The sequence below is a fragment of the Dreissena polymorpha genome, unplaced genomic scaffold, assembly GCF_020536995.1.
Source record: "Dreissena polymorpha isolate Duluth1 unplaced genomic scaffold, UMN_Dpol_1.0 chrUn051, whole genome shotgun sequence".
NCBI lineage: Eukaryota > Metazoa > Mollusca > Bivalvia > Myida > Dreissenidae > Dreissena > Dreissena polymorpha.
The window spans coordinates 190,494-218,265 of NW_026273365.1; the positions used below are offsets into that span (position 1 = coordinate 190,494).

A 27,772-nucleotide genomic window follows, 5' to 3' on the forward strand; every position below is an offset into this window, starting at 1 on the left:
CTACTCCTTATACTACTACTACTACTTATACTACTTCTTCTTATACTACTACTACTACTACTACTACTACTACTACTACTACTACTACTACTACTACTACTACTAATACTACTATTACGACTTATACTACTACTACTACTGATACTATTACTACTTATACTACTACTTCTTATACTACTTATACTACTACTACTACTACTACTTATACTACTACTACTACTTATACTACTACTACTACTACTACTACTACTTATACTACTTATACTACTACTACTACTTATACTACTACTACTACTTATACTACTACTACTACTACTTATACTACTACTACTACTGCTTTTACTACTACTACTATTACTTCCTCTTCTATTATACTTCTATTTCCTCTGCTCTTGCTGGCGATTCCTATACTCCGACATTTCTAGTACTTTTGCCCTTACTTCATCCATTGCTGTTCCTTATAATTCGTTTACTGCAACATGTCTTAATTTTTCAGATTTCGTGAGGCGATTAAAACAGCATTACAATTTAACGATGAGTCACGTGTCGATATCAACATTATTGCCAAGTGGCGACGAATTCCTATATAAAATATATGCAACGCATGCAATATGCCGAATAGTTGAGAGCAATGGCGGTAATAAAACCGAAAATCCAATTACAACGTACAAAGAAATATTATGTAGGGGTGAATATGAAAAACTACACAAGCGTATATTTTTACAAAGCGAAGCTGGCATGGGAAAGACAACTTTTGCATGTAAACTGGTATTGGACTGGTGTAATCCAGAAGGTTCATTATCATCTATCTCTAAAACGTTCGGTGACGCGAACACGTTGCAAGACTTTAAACTTGTATTATTAATTACTTTGAGAGATTCTGTTTGTGAACGCGATGTAACTAATATGATCAAAGAACAGATAATCGACATGGTTTATACTGATACAGAACGAAATGACGCGTATGTTATGCTGAATAAAATCATGCAACAAGAAATGTGTTTGGTGGTACAAGACGGGTTAGACGAGTGGAAGGATCCGCAAGGGAAACTAGCTCAGCCTATCATGCTTTCCTGTTACAGCCAGTGTACAGTTTTAACTACAACAAGGCCATGGAAATTGACAGATGAACGCATCAGACAATCTCAAATTGACAGCTTATTTGAATTGAAAGGAGTCAGTGATCCATATGAGCTGTGCAAATCACTCCTTGATAGCTTTGGGTGCAATACATTAAACGAGTTTGAACAATATGTAACAAAAAATAGACTACGTGCTTTACTGTTTTCGCCAATGTTGATCTCGCTAATTGTAAGTGCTTGGGTCGACGGAACACGATTGACAGGGTCGCGTTGCGATATATACACTGTTTTGATTGACGGTCTTTTTAAAAAAGCGAGTGAAAATATAAGCTTTTTTGTTCAGCCACCATTGATGTGCTTCCAAAACACACGTTACCTTCAACAACATTTTGAACATCTGCAAGCCATTTCCAAAACAGCATTTTTAATGTTGTTTTCAGCAGAGCGGGAACACTCACTGGTTATAAGCGATCGACAATTGTCGCAATATCTGTCACAAGAACAGAAAGACTTTGCCCTTAGGACAGGTGTTATTACGGAAAGAAAATGTGTCAGTAGAACATATCAAAATTCAACGTGTTCATTTATTCATAAAAGTGTACAGGAATTTCTAGCTGCTGTTCACATAGCACGAAACAGTGCTGATCTTGCTGTCGTTGCTAGATACTTTACCGAAAATTCTAACGCGATTTTTGAAAATCAGATATTTATTTTTTTGTGCGGTTTAAACATTTTATTAGCAAATGAATTGTCTCGCATTATAGACAGCACTACAACTTCTGAATACTTATTGTCCACATACATATCGGGGTTTATCGAAGCGCAAGCAAATGGCCAGAATCCGAATGATATTGATCTTAAACTCAGTCGTTTCAAAGGGTCTTATTCTGATTTGATCAAATGCGACGCTTCTTTTCGCATCTTGCAAATGAACAAGTCAAATGCGAAGCTTCTTCAGATAGGCTCTTATACCGATACGATAAGGCTGAAAAGACTAATAGACGACGAAACAGTAGTGCGTGAGTTTGATTTATCTTCTTTTCGAAATCTTGAAAGCCTCAAAATGTATATAGGAATCGAACTACGACCTTACGTTTTTCACAGACTTTCGCAACTGAAGAATTTAAACTTGCATGCATGTGAGTGTAAAGGGTTGGATTTATCATCATGCCATAGACTGGAAGTACTAGATATTTTTGGCGGAGAAATCACGCTAAAACCAAATGCATTAAATGGGCTTGCACAACTGAAGAAATTAGAGTTGTGGTCTTGTAAGTGTACACAATTAAACTTATCATCATGTCACAATCTGGAAACTATTTATCTTTATGGCGAAGGAATCGCGCTACAATCGAACGCCTTTCATAGACTTGTGCAGCTGAAGATGTTAAAGTTAAAGGACTGTGAGTGCCAAAGCATGGACTTATCATTATCATTATGTCAAGGTCTGGTTCTAGGTGACAAAATCACGCTAACACCAAATGCATTAAATGGGCTTGCACAACTGAAGAAGTTAGAATTGCATGCATGTGAGTGTAAAGGGTTGGATTTATCATCATGCCATAGGCTGGAAGTACTAGATATTATTGGCGGAAAAATCATGCTAAAACCAAATGCATTAAATGGGCTTGCACAACTGAAGAATTTAAAGTTGTGGTATTGTAAGTGTACACAATTAAACATATCATCATGTCACAATATGGAGACTATTAATCTTCATGGCGAAGGAATCGCGCTACAACCGAACGCCTTTCATAGACTTGCGCAGCTGAAGATGTTAAAATTACATTTCTGTGAGTGCCAACGCATTGACTTATCATTATGTCAAAGTCTGGACACGCTTCATCTTGTAGGTGACAAAATCACGCTAACACCAAATGCATTAAATGGGCTTGCACAACTGAAGAAGTTAGAATTGCATGCATGTGAGTGTAAAGGGTTGGATTTATCATCATGCCATAGACTGGAAGTACTAGATATTATTGGCGGAGAAATCATGCTAAAACCAAATGCATTAAATGGGCTTGCACAACTGAAGAATTTAAAGTTGTGGTATTGTAAGTGTACACAATTAAACATATCATCATGTCACAATATGGAGACTATTAATCTTCATGGCGAAGGAATCGCGCTACAACCGAACGCCTTTCATAGACTTGCGCAGCTGAAGATGTTAAAGTTACATTTCTGTGAGTGCCAAAGCATGGACTTATCATTATGTCAAAGTCTGGAAACGCTTCATCTTGTAGGTGACAAAATCACGCTAACACCAAATGCATTAAATTGGCTTGCACAACTGAAGAAATTAAACATGCAATACTGTGAGTGTAAAGGGTTGGATTTATCATCATGTCATAGACTGGAAGTACTAGATATTATTGGCAGCAAAATCACGCTAAAACCAAATGCATTAAATGGGCTTGCACAACTGAAGAAATTAAAGTTGTGTTATTGTAAGTGTACACAATTAAACTTATCATCATGTCACAATATGGAGACTATTGATCTTGATGGCGTAGGAATCGCGCTACAACCGAACGCCTTTCATAGACTTGCGCAGCTGAAGATGTTAAAGTTACAGGGCTGTGAGTGCAAAAGCATGGACTTATCATTATGTCAAAGTCTGGAAAAGCTTGATCTTAGTAGTGACAGAATCAGGATACATCCGAACGCCTTGCATGGACTTGCGAAGCTGAAGATATTAACGTTGGAGGGCTTTGAGTGTAAATTGTTGGACTTATCGCAGTGTCCGAATCTGAAAACTATACACCTGTGTAATAGAATAACACTAAAACCGAATACCATTCATGGACATGCTCAGCTGAAGATATATAACATTTAGGGATGTGAGTGTAAAGGGTTGGACTTATCATCATGGCATAATCTGGAAAAAATAGATCTGTGTGGCAAACCTCTCACGCTACAGCCTAATGTCTTAAATGGACTTGCGCAGCTGAAGATATTGAAGTTTAAAGGCTGTGAGTGTAAAGCCTTGGACGTCTTATCATGTTGCAATCTGGAGACTATTGATCTTCGTGGTGAAGGACTCTCGCTACAACCGAACGTCTTTCATGGACTTGCACTGCTGAAGATATTGAAAATTGAGGGATGTTAGTGTAAAATGTTGGACGTATCATCATGACACAATCTGAAGACTATTGATCTTCGTGGTGAAGGAATCACGCTTCAACCGAACGCCTTTCATGGACTTGCACACCTGAGGATAGTAAATGTGGTGGATATTCAATGCAACAGTTTGAAATTTTTTGTAACAATCATAATATATTTTCCACGTGCAACGCTGCTGGCGAAAAGACATCGGTAGTATTAATAGTATTTTTTTTATAATAATGTGTTCCTTTAATATTCAACTGGCATATAATCCAGGGCTGTGTTTTGCTATTATTCAACTGTATAGTTTAGAATAATGGTTCTTCACGTATGTATTTGTAATACAGATATATAAAATAGGTGTTTGTATGGTCCTTAAATTCAAATGGTATAATTTTCTTATCACTATTGATTAAAAACGTATGTATGTAGTGTATGTACATTTGATTACCATATGTTTCTGTGTAACAGGATCTGAATTGTTCAAATAATTGTGTACTATAAGTTATTGTTTACATAAGCGAGTATTTCGTATAAGAAGATGTTTTGTTCCTTCTTACTTGCACTGTTTCTGTCTTTATTGAAATATTTGTTTAGTCTAGCTAGCACGCACCTTGCGAAGAATGACCTCTACCGTTGGCATCTGCCGAAGTGGATATTACCCTATGAGGGTACAACATTTACAATGGACCCACTATGCATACGATTTGTTCTTTATACCAAACATGATGTATTTAAAACGATGGAAAAGTGAAACATTCAGATCTTATATGAAGATCAAGAGCTTATCAACATAGATTTTTTGATTGATTGATTTTCAAACTTTCCCATTTTTTGTAGTAAATTAGAAATAACAGCAGGCGAAGTGTTGTATTATCAACTTTTGTAAATACCAAATATATTGATAGGAAATAAAAGTTTTTTCTTCAAGTCATCGTTTGATGCTTGAATTCCCTGTATATGTGATATCTTGTGAAATGAAACCTTTATTTCTGTTGATGAATTAAGTGAACTGTTCAATTCGAAAATAAATTTCAGATAAATTTGTGAAAAAAAATTGTATACCGTGTCCTAAACAACACATAATTGAACCCTTTTCCACCATTATTATAACGTATATTAAAACAGGAATCCGGTGCTAAAACAATGTACAACCTTCAGTAATAACAAAATGGTGTATAAAACTCAACACCATTATTAATGATAATGAATGGAATTGCATTTTTGAACTATCCTTTGTAATTACAAATAATATAAAGATACAGTGATTCCAATACAGAATAATTCAAAGGGTACTTGGAACAAATAGACTTTTGAACAAAATAAAAATAATTGATGATCCATTGTGTTCTTTTTGCAAACAAAGTGAGGAAAATTTAGAACATGTATGCTAGGAATGTCAGAAATCTGAAGCATTAGGTGATGAGATATTATCAGGATAATTGTGTTTTTTTTTCATGAATAAGGAAAATTGTCTTCTTGGGTATTTAACAAAGTCAGCTAGAGCCGTAATAATGGTATTTTGTTTATTAAACTATACTTTTACATGTGTAAAATAAAAAAATGTCATACCAAACATTAATGGAGCCAAACAAATACATAAAGTATGAATATAACTTAAGAAAAATATCAATTTCATGAAATAATTCAGAATCCTTTGAGCTTGAATGGGAATTGTTTACTAATATTATAGAACAAACGTTGTATTTAAAGGTTATGAATATTGTAGTTCTTTACAACTTTGTACAAATACTATTTTTTAACTCAAAGAACCAAGTTGTAATTAAAAAAAAATATGTTGGACCTATATATCATAACTCATAATTACATGTCCTATTTTTCTTTTCTCAACCTTTTTTAGCTCACCTGAGCACAACGTGCTCATGGTTAGCTTTTGTGAACGCTTTTTGTCCATCGTCCGTTGTGCGTTTTTCGGCATCAACATTTACCTTGTCAACTCTCTAGAGGCCACATTTATTGTCCAATCTTCATGAAATCAGAAATCAGAAGATTGGTTTCAGTGATATCTTGGATGAGTTCAAAAATGGTCACGTTTGCTTGAAAAACATGGCTGCCAAGGGGCGGGGCATTTGTCCTTATATGGCTATATATGGCTATAGTAAAATCTTGTTAACACTCTAGAGGCCACATTTATTTTCCAATCTTCATGAAACTTGGTCAGAAGATTCATCCCAATAATATCTTGGACGGACTCGAAAATGATGCCGGTTGGTTTAAAAATATGGCTGCCAGAGGAAGGGGCATTTTCCGTATATGGCTATATATATTGTTAAACCTTGTTAACACTCTAGAGGCCACATTTATTATCTAATCTTGATGAAATAAGGTCAGAAAATTTGTCTTAATGATATCTTGGATGAGTTTGAAAATGGTTACGTTTGCTTGAAAAACATGGCTGTCAAGGAGCGGGGCATTTTTCCTTGTATGGCTATATAAGGCTTTAGTAAAATCTTGTTAACACTCTAGAGACCACATTTATAGTATGATCTTCATGAAACTCGGTCAGAAGATTCATCCCAATAATATCTTGGAGGAGTTTAAAACTGATGCCGGTTGGTTGAAAAACATGGCCACCACGAGGACGGGGCTTTTTTCCTTATATGGCTATAGTAAAACCTTGTTAACACTCTAGAGGTCACATTTATTTTCCGATCATCATGAAACTTGGTCAGAAGATTTGGCCCAATGATATCTTGGATGCGTTCGAAAATGGTTTGGTTGCTTTAAAAAACATGGCCAACAGGGGCGGGGCATTTTCCTAATATGGCTATAAATATGGCTGTAGTAAAACCTTGTCAACACTCTAGAGGCCACAACTATTGTCCAATCTTCATCAAATTTGGTCAGAAGATATGTCTCAATGATATCTTGGATGAGTTAAAAAATAATAATGTTTGCTTGACAAAATGGCTTCCAAGGGGAGGGGCATTTTTCCTTATATAGCTATAGTAAAATCTTGTTAACACTCTAGAGGCCACATTTACTGTCCGTTCTTCATGAAACTTGGTCACAAGATTCATCCCAATAATATCTTGGACGAGTTCAAAAATGATGCCGGTTGGTTGATAACCATCGCTGCCAGGGGGCGGGGCATTTTTCCTTTTATGGCTATAGTAAAACCTTGTTAACACTCCAGAGGCCTCATTTATTTTCCGATCTTCGTGAAACTTGGTCAGAAGATTTGTCCCAATAATATCTTGTTATCTCAGGTGAGCGACATTGGGCCTTTCAGGCCCTCTTGTTTTATCTGAATATGCAAACACTATTTGCTTATAAAAAATATACATACTTTAAATATATATTCATCCTTGAAAATGTCTTTTTTAAACGTACCTATTTGTGTGTTTTATGCATTCTTTCCTCTGAATATGCATATATACAATTTATTACAATTGACGCTTAGTTAAAATATGTATACTTACTGGAAAATCTAGTTGTGTAAGTTTTTTCTTTATAAATACTTTTTTTATTGTTATTTGAAACACAAATTGCACGCTGTCTTATATTTACAGCATGTTTTCGTAGATCATTTCAATTAAAAACAAACATGTTCTAAGATATTAAGCATTAGTTTTAAATTGTGCGTATTATATGTTAGTCTTTTTTTTTCGTATGGATAAGGTAGGGATTGTTTTCACCTTTTATGCTAATGGCTTTATCTTTGTGCGTCACTGTCTATAATTATTTAGATAAAGTATGACTTTAGATGTGTTTTTTATTTTATTTCTTGGCATGCAACTGTCTATAAGTATATATAGATAACATTTCACTTAAGATATGTTACGTGTGTATGTATCTGTTTTCAGTCTTGTTAAAAATGTGTTGCAAAATGTCCAATGTGCATCTTTAACTTTAAGCTTAAATATTACTGAAGAGGCCATTATTTTCATCCTCGTTTGCCTTTCATTGTGCTTCATTCCTGCTTTTACATTTTCGTAATTATTCAAACATACATTTTTTTAAGATGTTGTTTAGGATCCGGCATTTAAGTATTGGTAGTCAACTGCTATCTTTGATTAATCACTACCAAACAACGTATATGTATTACTATGGAAACATATTACACTTATACATGTTCCTTGCAGTCAATTAGCCATATAATATGATTTTTCAAATCATTTGTTTAAACGTTGTATATATACTCTAAACTCTTAATTGTTTCGCTCATTTATTTAAATGACAAGCAATACGCCGCTACTTAATGCTGACCATAAAATGCGTGTCCTTTCGAACCAGAACATTGTTGGACCCATCCTTTCAGACAATGCCATGTGCGACATTACAGGGATGATTCTTTGATGTCGGTGAATTCGACTATACAAGAAAATCTAATGAGTTCAGGTGTGTAAGAGATAGAGAAGGAGCCGTCGGTTAGTTTTTCATTTTACCGAGAAAGATTGTTCGAAACCCAGACTTTTCCAAAGAGCTATCTTGCCTTTGAAAACCTCGTTTCCAGGGGAGCCATAAATTTCATTGAAGATCCGCCAGCAAAGAGTCAATTATATATACACTAATATCACAGCTAGCTGACGGATATCGGGTCACGCTATGTTGTACAAGCTTAATTGACTCCCGGTGTTGATGGGGTAAGGCAGTCATGTCCATAGTTAACCGATATAGAAATATCGCAAGTAAGAAGACCGCTGTTGAGCTGTAATTAGGTCATCCCTCTTAGAAATTTCGAAGCGAGTAAAGTCGAGATATAGAGCGAATATTATTACGAAATAAACGCTAGTAACTTTCTGTCTAATATGGCTGGAAAGTACGCGGTATTTAAACAATTAATACAAGTAATACAGGGTATAACAACGGCATGGGTGTCGCTATCTTGATGGTGATTATGGTGAAACCAATTTGATAACTTTTAATAAAAAAATATTTATTGAAACACAACGTCGGATAATGTGAATTACATATATTAAATTTATCAAAGGATAGGCTATATAAATAAAGCTTGTTTATCATTAAAAAAATATATATATAATTTGTACATATGTTCTTTGTCGATGCCAAAATAAAGAAAGTAATATGAAAGTATTGTAAGTTAATTTTTTTTTTCTAAAACTGATATTCAAACCACGGAGTAAAAAGGCACAATGTCATGAAATATTTTAAAAGTATACTATACATTTAACTTTTGGCACTTTAATACTTGGTACCATTCGTATCTAGTACAGTTATAAAGCGAATTAAGGTTTTTACAAAATATAATTTAAATTTATTTTAAGGTGATCTTGGGTGGTCACAATATTTGAATTAATCAATTGTTTTCCTTTACAAAAGATATACATGTAGTAAATGACGTTACAACATTAAACATATACATTTATACAACTATATGTACTACAAGTTGTTCTGTTTTACATACAGTAAGTACGTATGTACAACACATTTTAATTACACAAATACATCAATTACCAGTGTAGTTCCGGATAGTTCCGTTTACACTGGAGAATCCAAATGCTAGAATGAAAAACACAAAATCTGGATATTGGGTATTCAAACTAAGCAAAATGTAGCCAGTCTTAAACCCAGCTGGTTATTAGGTACTCGAAGTGTTGCGAGTGTATAGCTGGCAAGGAATTCGTCTTTTGCTTGATAAGCGTTTATGTATGAATACCCAATACTCGGCTGTTTATTCGACCCAAGCTCTATATGCGCAATAATTCGAATGAAACATATTCAACTGGCTATTCGACATTGGCTCAATATTCTGGGTATTCGGACTTGATTCAATATTCGTATTGGTTCAAAACCACAATGCCCGGCTAAGGACGCACGCAAGAACCAAGTCTATGGGTACAAGTTGATTTCATAATTATGTTGAAACAATTAGAAGTAGCGTCACAACCACAAAGCAGCTTCCTAGGCCCAATGTAATGGTCGTAATGTAACTTCAAATGTCAATTTCAGACAAATTGCAGCTAACGCTTAACGTTTTGCGCCCTTCAAAGGCGTTTTTGTTAGCCAATATAAATATTATAAAATTGTTGTTTGCACGGTATGCAGTTTTATTTATGCCGATAATATATTTGATAAAGCATGATAAAAGGTATTTAAAAGGGGAAACAATACCAGCAACAAAAATACCGTCTTATTAATGTATCAATAGACTGGACATTTATCATGCTCGTCAATAATCCGGATAACCTGTAAATGATGATTACACATGTACTGAAAAGAAATCTTCTGGTTTCATATTGATATCTTACTTGAAGTTAAACATTATCTATAAATCTGCAATCCTATTGGATGTGATACAGATTATAATGATATATTATCTTAAAATTGATAGACATTTTACTCCATTGTTCAAATTTCTCAATAGTGTTAAACATATATCATTGTCAATATATTTCAAAGTTATTACGAGAATCAATTTGCTTTCAAGTACTTCAATCTTCTTTTCAATTTATTTCAAGAATTCTTGTTTATATATATATATGCATATGATTCACCAGCTACATTTGACCGACTTCAACATAAAAGCCACACCGAAACGAAATAAATTAAGTAATCGAATAAATAAGAAATACCTTTTAAAATTAAACGTTCATTACGTAAGAAAACAAAAAATGATAACACTGACATTTAAACATACCAAGATTTCAATAAATATGCAGGAAGTACTGCTCCAGGAAATAAGAGTCTCAAATATGAAACACATAACCTAAAATTCACATTTAAACACAATATGAAGCAAGAAATGAAACAAAATAATCAAGACAACTTAGCTGCCTCAAACTTAAATGTGAATACACCCATCTTCTTTCTTGGTAAAGAAATCGCTTCGTGTTTAGATCCCATCTCACATGGACTTAAAACGAACTGAAAATAAACTTAATATCGACTTTATTATTGCAAATTATAAACGTTAAAATAATGTTACCAATTATTTAGATATACATATGTCCATTAAGGGCGGGCGGGCGGGGTTATCACCCCTCCGATTTCCTTTTCCATTACTTTTGCCTGTCAAATTCACCCTCGAATGACGACTCAAAATATTTGCCAATCATATATACCTAAACACGAAAAACTCGTGCGCTTTCGCGCTAAAATCTTAAACACAAAACTCGTGCTATATTCGCGCTAAACCATTACCATTATCTCGCGTCTAAATAACATGTATAACAGCATACTATACCGTATTTATCAAACCGAGAATAATTTCATTTAAACCACTTATTTTTGTGAAGATTTATTACTGAAATAATATTACCGTGATAGTTCTCCTTTTTATATCCGATATAATACTTTGTAAATCGCCTTTTTAATGTAAAAAAACAACACTTTTTATCACTTGTCGAAATTTCGTGTAACCATTTGTTCACGCATGTTTGTTTCTAATTAGTTACTTTTCTTTCATGTTTTAATTGATACATATCAATTGCATCCATGCCAGTTTTGGTCAATATTAGTGTTTGTTTGTAAAGAGTTACTTTTCTTTCATTGTTTAATAGATACTTAGCAATTTCATACATGCCTTTTGTGGTAATTTAATGTATCCTATGTGTGCCTGTAAGATGTTTGGTGCATTTTATTAAGGACTTCTATGTTAAACGTTTGGGTGCCTTTGTTGAAGTGCATTTGTCGAAATCTCACTGCATTTCGGCTATTGAAATAGTCTCAACAACTGCGTGACATATCTACGTGTTTTATTATCACATTTTCATAAGAATACATATTCATCTTTAAACTTATAGTAAGCTTGCACAATATCAACTATTGAAATGGCTTAAAACAGCCCGGAAAGTTAGCATATCATTATTGGAAACCCATGGGCTTTAGAATTAGTGTAAACTTACCATATCAGAAGTTAACCCATCGATAAACGTATTGAACTGAATCGATTTAAAACTTGTTTTAACGGGAGAACATTCATAAATGTGTGTATTTGAGATTGGATGAAGGCAAAGCCATAATTGACAAACAAGGTATGTAAGTATGTTGCACATTATTAAAAATATATACCAATATTCGGTGTGCACTACAAATGATAAAGAAGATACATTTATAAAAAATCAGTACAATTTTTTATCGATGTTTTCGCGCATGACTAGTTTAAAGAGTGAATATGTTAAATAAATTTGCATTTGGCATTCCAATGTTATCATTTTTTCTGTTTAATTTATGTGTTCACCACTCTGAATACCTCCTAAACAGTAAGTAATTTTACTTGATTAAATGTGTTTATGTGTTATCCCCGGCGTTTAGCTAGCTTATGAAAGCATATTGTCAATACTGCAAAGATTTCTTATTTAAGGTATTTGAAACTTATCATACCAGTGTTTGATAATGGCTATTTTCAACGTAAATATTGAAAATCGGTAATAATATATATACATAATATATTGAACAACTAAAAACGTGTATACAGGTCGAACATTGACAGACTAATGTAAGGATTATTGCTACCAGTAATACGATCTGCCTTTTGACAAACATAAACGTAATTCAGCTCTAGCTATTGTGTTTAGATATTGATTTTTATATAAATATTCATACCAACAAAACGCTCTCTACGGTTGATATATAGTGTTTAAGGAATAGATCGTTTTCGGAGAGTGATTAATCTTAAGGTATGAATAACTATTGACAGTTATGAAACTATATTTAAATCAATTGAAGTTTGAATACCAAAAAAAAGCCCGATAATTTAGGTTAGATTTATTTGTACCAATTTCAAATTGGCAGAAAGTAAAACTAACTACTCTGTTAAACATTTGCCGTTTCGAGTATTTGCCTGTTAAGAACTACTTGTTCAAGTACTACCCATATTTGTTAAGCGCCGTTAAGTAATGATATGTATTGGTGGAGTCATACGATAGCACAGATCACATGACATAAACGTCACGCACCACTTGCTTCATAAATTAATATAAATGTTATAAATCTTCATTAAATATTGGGGTACAAAGTGTTGCTAAAGTTATAAACCTGCAATAATAAAAACCATGTGAGGAGTAATGGAAACCAAGTCAAAATTATGATATCCCTGAAGGTAAACGGGTTACAGTAATGCTTGGGACCTGTCAATATTAGTAATATAAGAATACATATCCATCTTTGAACTGATAGTAGGCTTGAAGAATATGAAATATTGTAAAGGCTCAAAATGCCATGAATGTTCGTCGTTCCATATTGAGAACCCATGAGCATTGAAATGAGTGTAAACTAACCTGATCAGAAATTAACTAACCAATAAACTTATTGAATCGAATCCAAACTTGTTTTAACAGGGGAAAATTCAGGAATGTGTGGATTTGCGATTAAATGAAGACAAAACCACTATTGACAATCAAGGTATGTATGTTGCACATTATTGTAAATATACCAATATTTGTTGTGTACTTCAACTGATATAGAAGCTGAATTTCTGAAAAAAAGTACAATTTATTATAAATATTTTTTTTAGCAACAGTAGTGTCAAAAGTTAATATGTAATGAAATTCCCTTGGAATTTCATATTAATCGTTTGTCTTTTTTTTCATTTTAATTTATCTGATCACCACTCAAAAGCCTCCGAAACAGTAATTGTACTTGATTAAGCGCCTGTATGATTTTCCCCCGGCTTTGAACTAGCTTAGCTTATGACGGTATATTGTTAATACTATAGATATTCATTATCAAAGGTTTTTTGAAACTGATCATAGCAGTGTTGGATAATGGCTGTTAGGAATGCAATATTTTCAATGTAAGTATTTTAAATCGGTAACATTATATATTGAACAAGTTTATACCTGTAAGATGATCTGCTTTTTAACGAACATAAACGCAATTCAGCTCTAGATAACAGCTTTTATGTTAAGATGTTGATTTGTATATAAATATTCGTAGCAACAAAAGGTTCTCTACGGTTAATAGATAGTATGTAATGAATAGATCTTATTGGGAGTTTTGCTCATCTTAAGTTACGAATAACTATTGACAGTCATGAACATATATTTGAATCAAATGAAGTTTCAATATATAACCCCAATTATTTAGGTAGAATTTATTTTTACCATGTGTAAATTGGCGGAAAGCCAAAACTTACTACTCTGCTAAGCATTTAAGAACCTTATACTGAATAATAATTCGAAACACTATGGAGTTCAAGTTTTATAGTAATCTAAGTCAAACCAAATAAGATATGGAACTTAAGAAATGTGTTACATTAACCATTTAGCATTACAAATGTCAACCAATTACAAAGCATATGTCTTTTGAAAAGACATAAATGTCTATCACAATAGGTTTAATTTAAAATCTAATAAGATACAGCCTTGTTTTCCATAGATAATAAAGGAAATCAATTGTTAGTTATTCTGCGGAATATGGGCGGATCCTATTGTTTTGAAAATAGTTTATAAGAATGCCGGGATATTGTACAATGAACTGAGCGTGCTTTAACCTTCCTTATCAATACGTTACAAAGTTACTCATTTTGTTAGCCGGAAAGTAAAACATTATTTATCCCACTTTTACAGCGACTTCGGTGGTTGATTAAAGCCCCGTTGATTAAATTTCTGCAAAAACCACGGAACGAAATGGCGTCATTTTTTTCGACAAAATGACGTCATACATCTACCGAAATTATGCAGTTAAACTAATTTTGTTTAAATAAAAAGGTTTACTGAATGAAACGTAGGACAATAGAATAATAGATAAGTGTTGATTATATATCAAGTTTATCATCCTCGGCACGAAAACGATTAAAACACTCGCCAAGGCTCGTGCTTTTTGTTTTTTAAGCCTCGCATGATAAACCTGATATATAATAAACATGTTATTCTCTATATATTGCGATAAAATCTGTTTGAATATTGACTCTAAACGTAAACATAATCAGTCTTTTTAAAAGCTATTTTTGCTAGCATATTACATTTACTTAGGTGTCGATAAATATGACGTCATAGCGGATCTTTGATATAATTCAACGAATCTGACATTATTCGATTCATTCTTAAAAGAAATGAAATTTACGGAATAATAATGCGACGCACAATCAAATCAAATACAAATTGATAGAGGAAATAGTGTAACGTAACCGGTCCATACGAGAAACGGCAACGGAACATAACAGAACTTAATAACAGATGACTTCAAAAAACGTCTGCAATTTCGTTTAAAGAGGTTAGGACATTAAGCTTACGTGCACCGGATAATTGGTGAAAAAATAAATTACTGTTCTTTAATAAAGCCTGGAAACACGGATCAGGATAATATACACATTCAAGTGATATATATATATATATATATATATATATATATATATATATATAGTTTCAGATTGGGTAAAATGGTGGGTCAAACGTCCATTTTACCGCCGTATTGTTGGGTCTTTAGTCGATTGTCGGGTCCCAAAGTCGATTATCGGGCACTTGGACCCGACAGTTGAAGACCCACTTAATAAAAGGCTGCTTAACATCCTCATGACTATTTTTTAATTCAAATTTGCGTATGTAATTTTACTCAAATTGTCGGGCCTATATCTCCCATTCGCAAACTTTAGATCAAACTCCTCACGGCAGTTACTTCCCTTGGGCATCTTCTAGAATAAGGGAGGCCACTGAGCCCTTTTCGGAAAGTCGCATATCTCCCCTGAGTATTCTCCGGAATTGGAGGTTCTCAATCGCTGGCATTCGGTACCCCTCGCAGATTATCATAATACTTATCCGATGTTTGACGGAAAGGGCCGAGAATGTGCGATTGAATCGCTGGGTAGTATTGATTTCCAGTAACAATGGCGTCGAATGAGAAAGAAAACGATCGTTATCTGTCTGACATCGAAATTGACAAATTAAGTGTTGCACAATTGAAGGATTATTTACGATTTCATAATCATTATGTGTCAGGGAATAAGAATGAACTTGTCTTGAGGACAAAAGGCGTACAAAAGCTAGGATTAAATGATCGACAGCTGCACAGGAATGCGGAAGTAAATTATGAAAAAAGGAAAACAGAAAAACTTTTTACGCCACTCGGTGAAAAGCTGCCACATCCAGATGTATTAAAAACGTTGAGTAGTGACTTAATGGACTTTCCTACATTAATAGATAGTGACATCTACAATTATTTTGTGCTGAAAATGAACACACAAAAACAATTGAGATCAAAAAATTGTATTATGTTTACAGACATAAACACAGTATTTTGTACCATGACATAAGTGACAAATGGGAACATTGTTTTGTTAAATGCAAAGTATTACCATCACTACCGAGTGCAAATGTGAAAGAAAACCCAGATCACAGTGTGTGGCTCTGTCTGTCAAAGGTCACTGGACAGGTTCATTCAGCGGAATGTAATTGCACAGCCGGGTGAGTGTACACAGTTTTTCATATAAGTTCTTGCAATATTGAAACGAGGTTATAAATAATTTATCAAGAGACATGCCTCTGTTACAATCCTAGTTGCAATAATCCAACTCCCAGCTATATTTACCCTCTGGGTTGTGAGGTGTACGAATGTACTCATAAACCCTCAGAGCATTCAAGAAGAACTAGTAGTTACGATCCCCGAATCGGCATTATACCAATCATTTTCATAGATCTATATACTGGTCACAAGCTATTCTCGGGATGGACCAGTTTCTGGGAAATTTTCATCAAAATTTAGATGCTCGAGCAAAAAAAAAAGTGCAGTTTGAAAGTATGTCTAATTATTATGTTTATATATTTTCAGGAGCGGAGAAGCATGTATCCATATTGGTGCATTTATGTATGCCCTTTCTGATCTCACTGCTAAAAAGAAGGACGGCACTCTAAGATCAACCTCAAAAAAATGCGTGTGGGACAGATTTAATAATCCCCGGAAAAGAAAGCGAACGCCTAAAAAGTCTAGCGAATTTACATTTCGGAAACATACCTTTGAGTCAAAATTAGAGCCAGTCGAAAATAACACCAGAAAAGAACTTCTTGCGATTTCTGTAAATGAGAACAGTTTCCGTTCAAAACTCGAAAATATGCAACCCAACAGCTGGATGGCTTTTGAACTTTGTAGAAGAGAAGGAAGAGGTGAAATTACCAAAGTTTATAGAAATTGGATATAACTTTAGTGATAGCGTAGATCTGAATAGTGAAACTGTGAAGGATAAAATGTCGAAAATGATGGATATGCTACAAATGGATGAACTTGAATGCCAAAGTATTGAAAAATTAACCAGAGGTCAGGGAAAGAACGTACTTTGGGAAGATGAAAGAAAATTACGTGTAACTGCATCCAATTTTGGTGAAGTAATTTTACTGAAACAAGAGACTGAAAGATTTAAAAGAAATTGAGTGCAATCTTTAAAGAATAGTAACAAATATGAATTTAAGATCACAATTGTGAATTTCTCGCAAGCTTACCCTTGCTCCTAGAATATGTTTTTATAATTTTGATGTCTCACTTTTCTCTAGAGATTAACCCTTTACTTCTTAAATATGTATTTTCAAGCTTTTGTAGTTCCTTAAAAAGTTAAATGTAATAAAGTACCTTTATTACTAAATTTAAGTTTTAAAGGCTTCATTTCCAACCCTTAAATACTGATGAGCAGCAAACAGTATAAAACCTGAACAGACTGCGAGTTACTAGCATGCTGTTCTGGTTTTATGCTGTTTTCACTGTGCTTCCAAGTGGAATAGGGTTAAATAACAAAAGTTAACGCCAGATCAGAAAATAATTTAAGTAACAACAGTACAGGACATCATTGAGGTCCCTCCTTTTTTATGTTTCAATAGTCATTTAGCTCTACAAAGCATATAAATATTGTACATAAAAGTGTATGAATGTATAAATATTTATCAACTGTTCATATTATGAATTTTACAGTAGTACATGTAGAATGCTTTTCAACGATTTGTGTACGGTTCATTAATACCATCACAACGTGATTGTCAATTGTTATTCCGCTAAATTGATTTGCTCTTAAAATGATAAATCATAAAAAGAACTTTTGCTATGTTATTATCCATCACTTATTACCTTACCTGTGTTTGGAGAAAAACCGAAGGGTTTACGATAATAATCTGTTTCAAAATGTTAAAATGATATGAAATTAATGAGTGGCAAGCATGAACCAAATTAAGAAAATCAACACAGAGGTATCAACAGCTGCATCTTATTAAAAATCTGTGCACAATGCTTTTTGTCCAAGTATAGATCATTTCAGAACCCCATTGAGTTAATAGACACCTTGGAAGCTTTGCTGGTATGACTTCTGCTTTACATCTGACAAGTACTCTGCAGGTGTTGCTACTTGTATCAGAAATCTTGGTTTTAAACAAGAGCTGTCACCATAGGATGACTTATGCCCCCTATATACGCTTGATAGAAGTTATGAGCATTTTCCCAAACCTAAATGCATATTTCGAAACCTAAACACGGACCCTAAGTTTAAGGTCAAGGTCACAGGGGTCAAAGTTTGTGTGCATATGGAAAGGCCTTGACCATATACACATGCATGCCAAATATGAAAATGCTATCTGAAGCGACATAGAAGTTATGAGCATTTTTCGAAACCTAAACGCAAAGTGTGACGGACAGACCGACAGACAGTCCGATCACTATAGCGACATAGAAGTTATGAGCTTTTTTCGAAACCTAAATGCATATTCGAAACCTAAACGCGGACCCTTAGTTTAAGGTCAAGGTCACAGGGGTCAAAATTTGTGTGCGTATGGAAAAGCTTTGTCCATATACACATGCATGCCAAATATGAAATTGCTATCCAAAGCGACATAGCAGTTATGAGGATTTTTCGAAACCTAAACGCAAAGTGTGACGGACGGACAGACCGACAGACAGTCTGATCACTATATGCCCTCCTTCGGGGGCATAAAAATTCTTGACGGGTTTATTGCTCCCAATTATAAATTAACTGTTGATTAAGTCTTCAGTAGCAGTACTAAACCTTAAAGACAAACATTTACTTAGGTATACAAAAGAAATCTGTGTTTTCAACGCTCTGTGTCAATTAATGTATGTAAACTTGAATCCAGTACAATATTTATCAGAATTTCAGTCTTATAATTTGTTTGGTCTTACAAAACTGCTTTCAAGCAAGAAAACATGTATAAATATATTGGCACAAACACACAAACGCAGAAACACAATTTTCTTTTTTTGCCTGAAAATGTTTGTATGGAATATGAGACAAGAAAATAATAATCAGTAACAATTTTATTTTCACAAATGAAAGCTGACTGTAAAATGTGAAATTAAGTATTATTCACATAATTACATAGTATATTACTTATACATACATGCAATGGTCAAACACTTCTAGTTAAATTGTATACTGAATTTCTCACAAAGTTCACTTGTTCAGCTTCTTATCAAACTTAATTTGTACTAGTTTTAAGGAGCCACTTTTCCAGTTTATATTAGCATGACTATTTTCAGTTTATAAACACACTTTATTTTCCGGGGACAGGTTTTTCGTGCTAACCCTGCTTTCATTCCAACACTGACCTCATCAAATAAACACTCAAAAGTTCCAGCAGTTGGGATACCAGTGTAGAACAACACCTTATCGTCATCATCCCTTATATCCTCAAAGGTGAAGCTAGGCCGATCCACTTGTATCCCAACTGTCGACGTTTCAGTAGAAGTCTGGGTTGATATACTTCTGGGAACTCTCGTATCGTCGGTTTGAGTAACCACAGAAATCAGCTCCGGTTGCACTTGTTCACACTGATGACGGATTATGGCGGGTACTGGTGTAAACCTTCCATAGTCATGGAGCTGAAATAAATAAATACATTTTTACAAGCAAAGTAAATGCAGTTTGAAGTAAAGATTATAGGTCTTTCTGTATTTTACTAAGGCATCACCAAACTGATAACTTCTTCAGTTTTTTTCTTTAAAAATGGGAAGAGCATGAAAAACAACTATCTATTTATACTGCCAAGTGCCCTTTCGAGCATGGTAGGCAGACATGGACATTATCGAGTCGGTTTCCTGGGAAGAACCAGTACTTGGTGTCCATGGAGGAGATAATTAGAATGCTTCCCAAGTAAGGAGTGAACCCACTAACACCCGATCGCTAGGCGGATATCTCATCCACTACAACACCGCGACCTTGAACTACAAATATTTTTTTATGTCCCCCACTATAGAAGTGGGGGACATATTGTTTTTGCCCTGTCTGTTGGTTGGTCTGTTGGTTGGTTGGTTTGCGCCAACTTAAACATTTTGCAATAACTTTTGCTATATTGAATATAGCAACTTGATATTTGGCATGCATGAGTATCTCATGGAGCTGCACATTTTGAGTGGTGAAAGGTCAGAGGTCAAATATATGTGGCCTAAATTGCTCATTTTATGAATACTTTTGCAATATTGAAGATAGCAACTCGATATTTGGCATGCATGTGTATCTCATGGAGCTGCACATTTTGAGTGGTGAAAGGTCAAAGTCAAGGTCATCCTTCAAGGTCAGAGGTAAAACATATTTGTCCCAAATCGCTTATTTTATTAATACTTTTGAAATATTGAAGATAGCAACTTGATATTTGGCATGCATGTGTATCTCATGGAGCTGCACAATTTGAGTGGTGAAAGGTCAAGGTCATCCTTCAAGGTCAGAGGTCAAATATATGTGGCCCAAATCGCTTATTTTATGAATACACTTGCAATATTAAAGATAGCAACTTGATATTTGGCATGCACGTGTATCTCATGGAGCTGCACATTTTGAGTGGTGAAAGGTCAAGGTCATCCTTAAAGGTCAAATATATGGGTCAAAATTGCTCATGTAATGTCACTTCTGCAATATTGAAGCTAGCAATTTTATATTTGAAATGCATGTGTATCTCATGGAGCTGCACATTTTGAGTGGTGAAGGGTCAAGGTCATCCTTCAAGGTCAAACATTATTTAGGGGGACATTGTGTTTCACAAACGCATCTTGTTTCAAATTATCTTTATTCAACAACATTTTGTATAACGATAAAACAACTCACTCTTAGAGATACGTCTAGTAGTGATGCACTGCTTTCAACCAACAAACCATCTGCCTCGTTCTCGAAACTCAAGTCTGGTGAACGGTTATCTGACATTTCCTCAGTTTCTGGTGTGGAATTCGTCTCATCTGCTTCAGGGCCATTTTCCAGAGTCTGTAAGGTAAACAAATAAAATTAAATCAGCACATCAAAGACCTAGAAATACACATACTTTTTCAAACTAACATGAAAGAATGATGTTCAGATACGTAATATTTATGCTTCTGTATCATGTTGTAAACACCGTCAGATTCTATACCGATAGAGTAACTGACCCATGTTCATTCTTGAAACCTCGTATAGCCTAGTGGCAACATATCCGCTTCAAAATATCAGATACCATTGGTTCGATCCTCGGCTGTGAGCTACATAAAATAAATCATGAACTGTGCCATGGGTATGTCTGCCATTATCCCATGCTTGATTGTACCACAAGGAATCACTGATTTGAATAGTAAGCTCGATTTAATAATCCATCGGAATCGTTTTAAGGTGATAATCTGATTACACGCAGTGCGCAATCTGATTATGTGATGACTTAAATTAGTATAAGTATTAATATGATTTAATAAGAATAGTATATGTGCCTTTTATACACGCGTTCAATGCCATAATACCGGTAAAATCATAAGTTGATTTAGATATCAGTACATTAAATAAATGTCTATATATTATAATCATACAATACGCAATTTTACAATGCCGAAGTAATGTTATTTACTGAAATAAGATCTATTTTCGCATGACACTGGCTGTATAGCAAGTAGTCTTATATAAATAAGAGCAACATTACTTCAAGCACGTACACTTAACAAAAAGAGTTCTCCGTTTAAAAATGATGGTATTAAGGTGTTACTAAATATAAAATACCCAACAGCGGGCGAGCGTTTAATGCACTTTGCGCTTGATGAATAATGTTATACAATTATTATGGGCAAATTTATAATTTCAAAACATTATTAGTTGTTGATGTTATTCGCGTTCAATAAATACATCAGTTCTTCTTATCAACCTGATACCTGTTGCCTGCTACAGTTTCTTATCATAATTGTATAAACTACAATACACCATCAGCGGCCGAGAGCAGAATACCGGCCGCTAAATAAATTGTGACTTGCATCAAATCTCAGGTCAAATTTCGATTGTTTTACAATAAAATACTAATATTTTATAATGTCAAGCACGTGCACTTAATAAAATACGATATGTCTTTATTTATTGTAGAATTTTGCAAAAGTAAAGCGCTTTATATATAGCAATGTTTTATTATTTCTTTCTAGTTACGTAAATAAACAAAACATAATTATGTATATAACATTTAATATTTGTACATAATTTATAAAAATAAATACAATGAAACGTGATGTTTGTGAAGTGCGCGTGACATTGAACTTCGAGTTAAGCGAAAGATGCGAATTAAATTACACATAATTAAAAACTGATACTATTCTGTCAGCATGTTTTATACTCCATCGCGCCAATAAATTCATCAAATTGTGTATACAAGCAAAACGATGGAAATTATGACAGAAACCCAGCTTTTCAAATAAAATGACCCTTAACATAACGCTAGCAGACCCGAATGAATATACTTTATTTGAGTCGTGTTCTGAGAAAACTGTGCATAATGCATGTGCTTAAAGTGTCGTCCCAGATTAGCCTGTACAATCCGCACGAATTATCAGGGACGGCACTTTCCGCTTTTATGACATTTTTCGTTTAAATGAAGTGTCTTTTTAGCAAAAATCCAATTTAGGGTCGACACTTTACGCACATGCATTATGCCCATTATTCCCAGAACGCGACTCATTTAATCCAATCAGGTAAATAACAAATACAATAATAAAACAGGGGAAGTCTACACTGTGTATTAGCAACCTGCTGTGGTGAATATATCTTATCAGCTAAATACACAGGCACCTGGCTACTGTACTGGAAAAATTGGATTTACTGCCAAAATAATTGATTTCATTTATGGCTAAATTGTTGTGTACATGTAAAATTAAAAACGAGGATGTATCCACATCACCGTTGCACATTGTTATTAATTTCACAGTTATCTGTTCTTTATTAGAGATAGCCTAATTAAAGACGGCGCTAATAAAATGTGAAGGTGGATATAAAGAAATAAGGTCAATTTCCGCACTGACAGTATAGCAAGTAGTCTTATATAACATATTAAAAATATTCCATGGTTAAAAATGCACGATGTTATATAGTAAAAGAGTGTGTTTGAGTAATCAATAGGATATTTTGTATTGGCTATATTGTTTCACTCGTAAAGAAAATACCAAAATCGACGTGCGAAACGTAAAATTTATATCTGAAATAATATTGTTAAGGGCGTTAAGCTAGTTAAAAATAATCACGATTATTTACTATGTATAAATTAGATAAAACGTTAAGATGTAAATTCTTATCATAAATATAAATGCACATAATATTATAATATTCATTCATATTTCATTATTTCAGGTAAAAGTACAAACATATTGTTTTAAATCCTATGTAATCAGCACTTTATGTTGGATTTCAACAATGCTTAATTAATTATCGGGTGTAGCAGCGGTGTACATTACCCATATGATATAACGCAAAGGTAACGGTCAAGCGACTTCCCACATTTATATGACATGTTTTATTATCGTTATCAGGTATCTGTTATGTGTCAACGGATTAACGGACATTGGTTGATTACCCGATAATATGCAAGTATCAAATGATTTAGATTCATAAGTTATGGGAAAACATTATATGCCTGACCTGAAAAATGTAAGTCATAACAAATAATTATATTATAAGTTCACTTACCAGAATCACAACCTAAGTGTTGCCATCGCTCGCAGGCATCGCAAGAAACAGCACGTTGCCTCTGCCCAACTGTCTTTCCACAATGTATGCACTTTACCACTTCTGCCATTGCAGAAACACAAAACTCACTTACTCTCACAGTAAAATTATTGTATCCTACATTTAAGAAGCACAAATGTTTGAAATATTTATATAAATTAGTTCAATTTATGATTCACTGTGTGTGTTTCAGAGTTTATTTACAGGTCCTACTGGCCTCTTCACGAGGTTATGGTAGCCCGACCTGCCCCTGTGACCTCTCAGGGGAAAAAGATTAATTTAGAGCCAAAGTAGGTCAAATTTACCCCGGCTTCCCGGGTATTCGCCAAATAATTTAATTTTAAAGAGAGTTTCGTGCACGTTGGCCAATGAGACCTTAATGTGTTATTTACCGTAAGGTGGTGATGAGGTGCGGATCCCGCCGAGTGTCCCGCACACTACTTATGTACAGACACTCAACGCGACCCACATACCAACACCACTCGGTAAGTAAGACCCGGAATACACACACATAACGCTCTCACAACCCCCCACTCATAACGGGTGATGTGTATGAGAGTGCCACGCCCATGTGTTCCGGGTCCCTTGATGTTGATCTGTGTATGGTTGTGTATAGTATGTGGTATGTGATTGTTGTGCATTTGTCTGGAGCGGAAGAGGAGATGTCTGTCGGTTATTTACGGTCGTCGGTCAGTCGTGAAGGGCTGTATATCGTTGCAGTTCCCAGATCGCAGAACACGCCGCCCCCGCACAAGCGCACCCCACGCCGAGCGAGCCCGAGCCCCCCCCCCCCCCCGCGCCCGCATACGGCCCCGGCCCTAGCACCCAACCGCTGAAGACCCTCGAGACAAGCACCCTCATCCACCCTCTCGCTGCGCGCGACAACAGATCAGTCAAGAACCAACCATGGAGCCCCCAAAAGCCCACCCGGAGTCACCATCGTTCTTTCCCACCCACCTGCCAAACATCCAGACCATGTATCAAGCTGGGATGTATTTATTTTTGTAGTTATGTTATATTTGCTATTATAATTGGATAGGTAAAGTAAATAAATGATCTCAAATGCCGTTGTTATATCATATGATTTATTTATGTTTTATATTAATTTGTAAAACTCATAGTATTATAGTTTATGTCCCGTATTCTAGCTTTCATTTACCCAAGTGTGGTTATTGTGCTCTCCGCCCATGAGAGGTGTTAGTGGGGGTTCGAGCAGGATACAGGAAACGCCCCGATTCCAGAGGCGCCCCTGGTTCTTTTAAGTGCCCGGTGTATAGCACCGATACACTGCAACCCCCGTTTTAACGTCTCTCGCGGAGGACATATTAGTACATAGTGTTAGTATCGGTACTTATATACATGTGTAGTTCTGCTGTCTTGTGTCATATCTTACGGTAACGTGGGCTCTCTCTGTTGCTATTTGGTATATAGTTTGAATGTTATTGCGAAGGGGCAGGCTAGTTTTTGAAAGATCATGTATTTGATGATAGAAGAAAGGGACTGTGTTTGTTTGATTGGGCCGATGACTAGTTCGTTGGGGGTAGAAAATTTCTTTGTAAATTCTTTCTTATTGCTGTGTGTAAGTGTCTTGTGAGACTGTGGTGTTGTAAGGGCCAGACTAGTTTTGATAGGTCATTTATTTGATGAAAGAAGAGAGGGCTGAGTTTGAGATGATAGTAATTTGGTATTAGGGAGAGCGCACACGTTAGTGTTTCTGGTTATAAAAGCAAAGACAGCATTCCTATGTGTTTTTGTAATATGCCAGGTTAGTATCGTGGTCTGGTCTGGGGGCATATGATTCACTGAAAACTGCCCGCGTTATATACAGACAGCCTTCTTAAATGATCAAGTCGCCAAATACGCAATCGCTCCGCCCACTAAGTTGTGTTTTCAATAAAACGCTTATTCCATTACTCCGTAAGTCTTTGTTTGTCGGACCATGTGGCCGCAATAAACGAAAATCTGATTGATTATTACGTGAGTTTGATTGACAGCTGGCGAGTGGTCATTACTTTAAAAAGAGCATTGTTGTCTGGTTAAGCTTGTTAATAACCTTATGTAGTCTTTATCACGCCAAACTGTGATACCATATGTCTTACTCATAAATCTGTGTCCAGACAATCAAAGCATGTCGGCATAATTAATTTTCATCAACTCACACTTTTACAAAACAATAACTAACACAAAAGCATTCAATATTCTTCTATATTTAAACCAAACTATCATACAATATGTCTGATTAAAAAATCTTTGAACAGAAAATGAAAGCATGCGTCAAATTAAACGTCGTTAACATTTCACGCTTGTTCAGATTTCAGGGGCGAATTGTCTTGGGGTGAGATTTCTTTGGGGCGAGTTGTCTGATTCCCATTCCGAATGGACTTTGAAAGAAACGAACGACAACTTTGTAAGAAAACCCGCCAATGGGGCTCGCGACCAATCGGAATGGATGCTATGCCTGCTGGGATAGCCATGCTCTTTTTCGACGCGGACAGTGGACCCGACATGACCGACTTAACGGGACTCGACGTGACGGACTCGACCTAATCAATTTCTTTATTCTTAGACTAGTCTAAGAATTGTTGGTGAATACGGGCCTAGCAGATCTTTTGTGCACGAGGTAATATACTGTATTGCATTGTATTTGCCCCCAGGCCGTATTTATTGCTGTTTACCCCATTGATATTGGTGGGTGATAATCTTTAGTTTAAGTTTATTTATATGTTTAGTTTAAAATTATCTGCAATTACTGAATTTAAACTGAGAGATTGGTTCAGGGACATTGTATTTGTGGGTCATTCTTCCCCAACCTCTGAATGAAGTGGGTCACTTGAAGTTGGCCGGTACTGTTAACAAGTTGTATGAAAGCTGGTTAATGTTCTATGCAATATTTTTATTATTTTCTACACTGGGATCTGGTTTACTTATATATTTGAAGGTTAAACAAAAATTGAGGCAAAAATTTACCGGCTGAGGGGAAAAAAATTCCAGTGGAAAAGACCATTTTTCGACGGGTCACAAAGGAGATAAAACCTGTCCTTGATTACATGATATAAAATAAACAGATTGCATTCTTATGTTTATCTTTTAAAGTATATTAATAAGCATAATTGTGAAAGTGGACAACCTGTTTTCGCTGTGGGCAAGTAGATGTTCATAGTGACTTGCCCCCAGTGCAAGTGGAAGAAAAGTTCTTAAGAAAATCCCTGGAGATTGCACTGTGGCTCATGCATTATTTAAGATTCCTCTTTGTATCAAAATCTACCAAGGAATGTGAAGGTTTTCCTTGTATGTATAAACAGATGCGGTCAAAAAAGAAGAAAAGACGAAAGAACCAATCCAGACTTGGTGGCAGAGGAAAGTATAAAAAAGAATGCAGATCTTGGTGGATTTTGTGTGGATACAATTCCACCTAAAGGTATTTCTTGTTGACAGATAGCCTTGACCTTAAGTCATTTAAAGAAGTTTATTAATTTCAATTTCAGCTGGCACTATATGTATTTGCCTGTATATGTTTAAAGAAATAAAAAGGGCAAACAAACAATTAAAACTGGGATACAGCCTTAGCCTCTCAAAAGGGGAAAAACCATGTGACCAGCACTTTGGGGAGGAAATTGCAATAAATCGTCATAAACTAAAGGTTAATTACATGTTATAACCATTATTTGCTCCATTTAAAGCTGAATCTTTTTATATGGCTTTCCCCTACCACAAGTGATTGGGGCTAAATGTATACTGG

The 27,772-nt window shown here is 35.0% G+C and overlaps 1 protein-coding gene and 1 long non-coding RNA gene across 11 annotated transcripts in view; both read left to right on the forward strand.

Annotated features, from left to right (window-relative positions):
- The window catches only part of LOC127863864 (uncharacterized), a 143,385-nt gene extending 134,134 nt beyond the window's left edge, over positions 1 to 9,251 (forward strand). For all 10 annotated transcript variants that reach the window (XM_052403532.1, XM_052403537.1, XM_052403531.1 and 7 more), the window contains one exon: positions 497 to 9,251. In XM_052403532.1, the coding sequence (XP_052259492.1) occupies positions 497 to 3,924 (3,428 nt within the window). In that variant the 3' untranslated portion in view covers positions 3,925 to 9,251. The remainder of the gene's footprint in view (positions 1 to 496) is intronic.
- A 6,437-nt stretch (positions 9,252 to 15,688) lies between these two features.
- Positions 15,689 to 21,742, forward strand: LOC127863863 (uncharacterized). Its single transcript, XR_008041212.1, has 3 exons — positions 15,689 to 16,519; positions 16,884 to 20,763; positions 20,891 to 21,742. It is a non-coding gene; the product is annotated as an uncharacterized LOC127863863 (long non-coding RNA).
- The last annotated feature ends 6,030 nt before the right edge of the window (positions 21,743 to 27,772 follow it).